The sequence below is a fragment of the Primulina huaijiensis genome, chromosome 11 (assembly GCF_012295235.1).
Source record: "Primulina huaijiensis isolate GDHJ02 chromosome 11, ASM1229523v2, whole genome shotgun sequence".
In the NCBI taxonomy this organism is placed as follows: Eukaryota; Viridiplantae; Streptophyta; class Magnoliopsida; order Lamiales; family Gesneriaceae; genus Primulina; species Primulina huaijiensis.
Window position 1 is genome coordinate 1,108,571 of NC_133316.1, and position 7,395 is coordinate 1,115,965.

Here is a 7,395-nt window from a genome sequence, read left to right on the forward strand (position 1 = left end):
GATCTCCAAACCGACCTAATTCATGAAAAAAATTATTTTTTTATACCAAAAATATTACTTTTCATGATAGATATGAGTTGGGGTGACCCGTCTTATAGATATAAATCGTGAGATCGTCTCTCCAAAGTCTATGAATTTTGTTTTATAATTTAATCAGATTCTATAAAAGTCAATAAAAATTTATAACTCTACAAAAGTCCATAATTTAAAAAAGTCATTAAAAGTATAAAATAAATACTCCCTCCTTAATCTAAAATAAAGCTATCATTATTATATGGGACATGAACTCTTAGAAAGGTGAGCATGTCACTCATCTATGAAAAATCGATTCGGTTCAGGTAGCTCAGCTGGTTAGAGCAAAGGACGACTGAGCTCTTTCTTTGTAAGCAAATTGGCCTTCTCGTAAACATCCTTCACCGTCTTTCCGGAATTAGTACCTTATATTCCCTGTAGGCTACGAGAAAGCGGTTGTTGTTAGGTTATACATCAGGAGAGTCAAAGAACTCGGGGTATGATATGAAATGACCGCTTTCACCCCTTTTTCTAAGAATTCTTCAAGTAGCAAAGTAAGTATCAGTACCGGTTTGACCCGGAGTACCTACTGTTATTACTTTTTCCAATATTATTTTTATTGTTAATATCTTTTCAAAATCTTCCAATTTTACATATTTATTGTAAAAAAAGTTCCTGGATGAAATTTTAATTAAATAGCACACCGATATTAATATATAAATGTTTATTATTACTATATATATTAATCGAATTCATTTAAAATAGATATACTCGGATATTATATACTAAACTATAGTAGTACATACAACATGTAAATGATTTTAAATGACTAATCGATAAATACATAAAATAAACTAGATATTTTTTATTTGGTTAATTTTTTTTATATACACTTAGCAAATTTCCAATTATTTAAATGTGGCACATAATTCAGATAAATAATAATTACAGTAAAAATTAATAAATATGTAATCAAGCAATAAATAATTGAATTTGATGATTTGAAATTTTAAATTATGAAATTTGAGAGTTTTGTGAGCGCAAAACAATATGGCAAAAACTTGTGTGAGACGGTTTCACGGGTCGTGTTTTGTGAGACATATCTCTTAAATGGGTCATCCATGAAAAATTATTACTTTTTATGCTAAGAGTACGCAGTACTTTCTATTGTGAATATCGGTAGGGTTGACCTGTCTCACAGATAAAGAGACCGTCTCATAAGAGACCTACTCAAAAAATATTGTTTATATATCTCATATAAAACCTTGGAGCAAAAGTAATTAATACAAAGTATTTGATTTATGGAAGCAAATATTACATTAGTAATACGAGGAAAGATCTCCCATTATATATAGACCTCATTTTCCTCTTTGTCTTGAAAAAAGAAAAAGATCAATCAAGAACATTTAGGGTTTTGGTAACAGAAAAATGGGTACTTGTGCTAGTGTGCCAAATGCCATGAGGGGTGAAGAAACTGCCGTGCCGCTACCGGAACAGCTGAAGGAGGAGATGTCAGTCCCCACCGAGTCTGCGGAAGCAGAGGAGACCAAGGCTGCGGAGGAGAAGGTGGTAGTTGAAAACGATAAGAGTCGGTCAATCGGAAAGTTGCTCGTTGAGGTAATTATGTTTTTTCAATATTCGTTATTAATTTTTTTTCATTATAACAAAGTAGCTGATTACAATTATTAATTTTTCCGAAATAAATACGAAATAAAAGTAATCACCACATAAAATCTCTATGAAAATATACATTTATTAGTTATATATTCATCGATAGATGACATTATCTATTATACTTAAAGCGTGAAAATGAGCAAATTGGCCCTTTTTGGTACGGTTACAAGTTAGGCCCCAACAGGTGTCATGGACCTGCTCTTTCCACCGCAGCACATAACAGGGACAATAGCAAGTGGGATGGGATATTCTCTCCACCACACCATACAGCTGCCGGTTACAGTGAGGTTTGCTCCTTCTTCGTCTCTTCGTTTTCCTCGTCTCCCTTTGTTTTGGTGCCTTGGTTTTCGCCTTTCCCCCACTGCAGCGAGGAAAGCCCAATGAAAACGGTTTGCTTGGTGTGTTGTTCGAGCCTTCTTCTTTCTGTTCCTTTTTTTTTTTGGTTTATCTTAACATGTTGGGTTTGTCTTCCTTTTGTTCTTGTTTTATGTGTCTATGCGTTGCTTCCTTTTCAGTTTGTTAGCTTTCTTGCTCTGTTTTTACCTCGTTTGTTTTGCTCTCTTTTAACATTCTTTCATCTGCTTTCACCTTACCTTGGTTCTCGTCTTCCCCCATTGCAGCGATCAAAGTCCAACAAAAAAGGTTTGCTCTATGCGTTGTCGGCATCTTTTTTCCAGCTTCTCGGCCTTACCTTTCGTGTACTAAACCGATAGTCATGTGAATAGGACCTTGAGAGAGAATAAATTGGTTCTGATGATGGCATGAAGTTCACCAACAAAATCAGTATGATCGGCAATAATTGAATCAAAGCCCTCAACCAATTAGATCCATTATCAACTTCACGTGTCCTCACCCTCACCCTAGGCCCAAACGAGAACCCACCAAAATTACAAGTGTTTGCCGGATGCATACCCCCAAAAAACAAATTCCTAAAAATTTCTTCAGCATCAACATCCGCATCATAAAAACCATTAAAACCTTGCATGCCATTTGAAGCACCACCTCGCCTCTCGTACACTGGCTCCTCCGACCCAACAAGATCATATTTTTTCCGCCTATCCTCATCACTCAGACATTGAAAAGCCTTTGATACCCCATCTCCTCCAATACCACCATTAACAGAACTGTGTGGCTTGCCCACATCGGGGGCAAGTATTAGCATTTTAGGTAAATTTCAGTTTGCTCCCTAAACTTATGTGTAGTTTCAATATACAACTTGAACTCTTGAATTTTGCACCAATTACACAATTTTTCATTATTTTATTTTTGAATGATTCCGAGTAGTAAGAAAATAATAAAAAGTCAAATTTGTGTATATAAATAACACATGTTGTCAATAAATAAAATATGGTGAACATTAAAAATTTATAATATGGTAGGAGAATATATGGTTCTTTAGTTTGTGTATATAAAACAATGGGTAATTCGTGTAAAAATAATAAAAAATTAAAATATTTATAGCATATCAAAAATTTAAAATTTTAAAAATGTAAAATTTGTATAACAATGCATTAAAATTAAACGAGTGTTGTAAACACATATTAACAAATCATGTCATGAAAAGGGCAATATTCAGGTAAACGTTCTCGATTTTATTTATTTTTACAAAATAAGCCATTTCAAATCATTCAAATTCTACAATATCATGCATTTTAAATTATAAAATGATTATGTCATTTGTGTAACGGTTTCACATATCTATATTCATGATATGAGTCGATATGATATTTAGCTATTGTAAAAATAATAACTTTCACTCAAATAAGCATATATTATACAATACTAGGTAGGGACACCTCAATTCTTGAGTTGTCTTACCCAGATTTAACACATGATTATTTATATTTTTTTCAGAGTAACTGACCATGTGTTTATATTTGTGAAGGTCTTATTTAATAATATAATTTTTAAAGATATATATGTATTATGAGTACAACAAATTTTTATTTTCTTTTATATCAGTATTCATACATTTAGTATTTCAAGTTGGCAATGTGCTTAATAGAATAAGAAATTTGGGAAAACACGGAATTTATAAAGCGAAAATAGTTAGAAAAAATATTGTGTTGGTGTTCGAACGAGAGAAGTTTAATAACAAGTTTCAAACTGACAATAAAGTATTTACTCATCTTAAAATCTAATGAGAGATCTACTCCATAAAAAAAGTTATTATAAATTCGAAAATAGAATATCATTATTTAAATCGTGATAGTTGTTATAAGGTTGTCACACATAATGACATTGCTGGCGCTAATAGATTTATGAACATGGTAACTTTAACTTAAATATTAGTCGTAATATGACCCATTAAACAATCGATAAAAACATTTAAAATCTTAGTGTATTCAACGCTAAAATATAATGGGAGTTTAAAAAACTAAATGTACCAACCAAGTTAACGTAATAAAACTAAAATAAAGAGTGACTAATATATGATTCGGAAGAAAAGAACTCAAAATGACTATGAAATTAAATAATCGGATACTAATATAATCTCATAATTTTGTGAAAACCGAAAAATGTGTCATAGATTAACCGGACTATAAAAAAACCGAAGAAAAAGAAATAAAAACAATACACAAACCCTCCATAAATTAAAATAGTTAAAAATAAGTCTTGAAATTGCGGAAGCATTAATTTTATTTTTCAGTTTTATATTTAATATTATTCATGCACACACACATATATATAAAAAAAAACAAAACAAAAAAACAAGTGACAACCTTAGCACCCATGTTCAGCTCGCACTTTGAGAACATTAATATAATAATAATAGTTAAAAAAACTATTAAAAAAAATAAAACTTTTTTCATATCATAATGCAAGAGAATTCTCGAGTAGATGATTTCTTTTATTCAAGAAACTATCCCTATCACGATAACCAGATTATTTGAGCAGGCATGTATTCCTTATTTGTTTCGAAGACGAGCTAATGACAAAAATAAGAATTGTTAAAATTAATAAAAACAAACTGAATTTAAACTGCTACTGATGGCAAAAAGATATTTTTTAAAAATGAGAGAGAGTAGTCATATGCGCAAAGTATTTCCATGCTACTTAAGCTTATGTCAATTTTTTTCAACTATAGCGTAATCTAAATTCTTGCATCTCTGATGATTTAATTCACGTCATTCTTACTTCCTTCCCTTTTTTACAGATACAATATTTGAAAGAGACTATGCAACAAGGATAGATCTTTTGAGGGCTGTTATTATAGGACCACAAGGCACTCCCTATCATGATGATCTTTTGTCTTTGATATTCTGTTCTCTCACGCATATCCTTATGTACCACCAGTACGTCTTTCAATATCTTTATTTTTGGGAACATATATTTATATTTATTTATCCTTTCCTTCGCTTTTTGTTGCTTTGTAGATGGTTTGCTATTATTCGTGTGGCTTGCGGCTAAACCCAAACTTGTATGCCTGTGGAAAAGTGTGCCTCAGCTTTTGAACACTTGGGCTTGTAGAGACAATGAAAAGTGACTATTGAAAGCCTGAAATCATCCACCATGTTGCAAGTACTGCTGTCTAACGAGCCTGCATATGATACTCGGTATGTTGGCCAAGAGAGAGAGAAATCCAATTCATATAACGAGGATGTATTCATTCTATCGTTGAAGACAATGATTTATACTTTTAGAAGGCCGCCAAAGGTACAAATTATGAACTTTAACTAACTTGTTTTGACATATAATATTATCGTGATACTTGCTATCTGATATACATATTTTTGCACTTCTATCATTTTGAAGATATCATGTCCGATCATTTTCGTTCCCATGCCATGCTATTCTATCAGCATGTAGAGCTTACATGATGGTACTTCAGTTGGTTCCTTGGTTAATGGAAGCGTCCCAGATGGTACTGCAACTCAGAATATGGGATTGTCAGGTTTGAAGGAAGCTGTTGTAAGAATGTTAAAACATTTTTAAGATGTGCGTACGTTCAATTTAAAGCGGGTAATTAAACTTCTCCCATTTGAACGCAGAGCAATCTTTTTCCTAACTATTTTAACTTCTTTAAATTCCTTGTACTTTCTTATTTTTTACTTTCTTAAACACAACTCCAACTTGAAATAATAATAGTATGACTACGAATATAAAATAATTACTGTACTCATAATACTTATAGCTTTTAAAATTAAGTTATTGAATAAGACATACATAACTATGAACATATGGGTAGTTCCTCTGGAAAAAAATATAAATGATCATACGATGAACTACAAATCTGGGTAAGACACCTCAAAAATTGAGGTGCCCCTACCTAGTATATATTAATGCATGCAGGAAATACTAAAAGAATCCGAGGGGAGCTCCCGAGCAACAACAGTTCCCGAGATTGAAGAATCGAAGCCCGACCCACCTTCAATCTCCGAACCAGTCGCTCCTGTTGCCGCCGAATCAGAAGAGAAATCCACCAAGGCAACTGCTTTAAGGAGGAGACTTTGATTTATTTTAATTACAGTTTTTTTTTTTTAAAATATATATATACACTGAATCTTTCCATGTTTGATTTTGATGGTATTCAATTCATTGTAATCGATATTTTTGTAAATCGATTTCTTACTATAATATGGTTGGGAATTGGTGTTTCTTCTCGGACAATTGAGAAATGTAATTATATCATGGATTTTCTTAATCCTCATGAAATTGGTGTGTGTGTGTATATATATATATTTCTATTTATTTCTTAAATAAATCTATAGTTTATGCAAATTCATTATTTGAATATATTAATTTTTAATTAGTAATTGAGTTATTATTATTATTATTATTATTATTATTATTATTATCATCATCATGATATTATTATTTATCATAAGTGAGAGGTATAATTGAAATCATCATGCTATAAAAAATTTTAAATTCGCAAAAATAACATATATCTAATTACTAGAGGAGAAAAAATAAAAATGGTTATGTGGTAAATTACTGCTTTAAATGTTTTTCATATGATAATGACAAATTATTTATGCCGAACATTTGCACATGAAATTAATTTTTGCTTCAAAAACCTTTTGGTGATAAAGATATAACATTCAAAGCTCTAAGTAATTATACACATGCAACCCTATTAACTGTTATTGATTTTAATTTTTTATGCTACGGATATGTGTCGATTTTACGTATCAAAATACGTTGTTTCGAGTGCCTTGTTGAATGATTTTGTTGTGTCGTCTCCATATTTTATTCATTTATTTCATAATTTATGTAACTGGATCAATCCTCACTTGAATTAGTTGTTTCATAGGTAAAAATTAGGGCTGGGATCGGGTAGGGACCCGTCCCGTAACCCCCTGACCCGATCCCCGTCCCGATAAGAATTGGGAATAAAAAAAGATTCCCGATCCCGTACCCGACAAATATCGGGACCCGAATGTTCGGGATCGGGTCGGGAAAGGAGACAAAATCCCGATAAATATTTTTTAAAAAATTCATTGAACATCATGACATAGTGTGTAGTATGTACATAAGTATTATAAATTAAAGCATATTTCTAATAAATTATAAATAAACCGAAATATAACAATTTCAGAAGCTTACACAGAAACAACGTTGCAGTAAAATACAACACAACGTTCTTGAAAAATAAAATCTAAGCTATAAATAAACCAAAATATAACAATTTGAATCGAGGAACTAATTAACACTCTCTCCAATTATGACAACGAGGTGTTAGTGGCCCTGGTGTACATCTGCTGG

The 7,395-nt window shown here is 31.7% G+C and overlaps 1 protein-coding gene across 1 annotated transcript; it reads left to right on the forward strand.

Annotated features, from left to right (window-relative positions):
• Positions 1-1,408: 1,408 nt before the first annotated feature.
• On the forward strand, positions 1,409-6,141 carry LOC140987689 (uncharacterized). Its single transcript, XM_073456313.1, has 2 exons — positions 1,409-1,629; positions 5,980-6,141. Exons 1-2 carry the CDS (start codon positions 1,441-1,443, stop codon positions 6,139-6,141), a joined length of 351 nt encoding a protein of 116 aa, XP_073312414.1. The 5' UTR covers positions 1,409-1,440.
• The last annotated feature ends 1,254 nt before the right edge of the window (positions 6,142-7,395 follow it).

Excerpts from the sequence above, each read along its gene's own strand:
- LOC140987689 (XM_073456313.1), top strand. The coding sequence starts at position 1,441 with ATGGGTACTTGTGCTAGTGTGCCAAATGCCATGAGGGGTGAAGAAACT. Across the intron at positions 1,630-5,979 it reads TCGGAAAGTTGCTCGTTGAG|GAAATACTAAAAGAATCCGA; the intron begins GTAATTATGTTT and ends TAATGCATGCAG.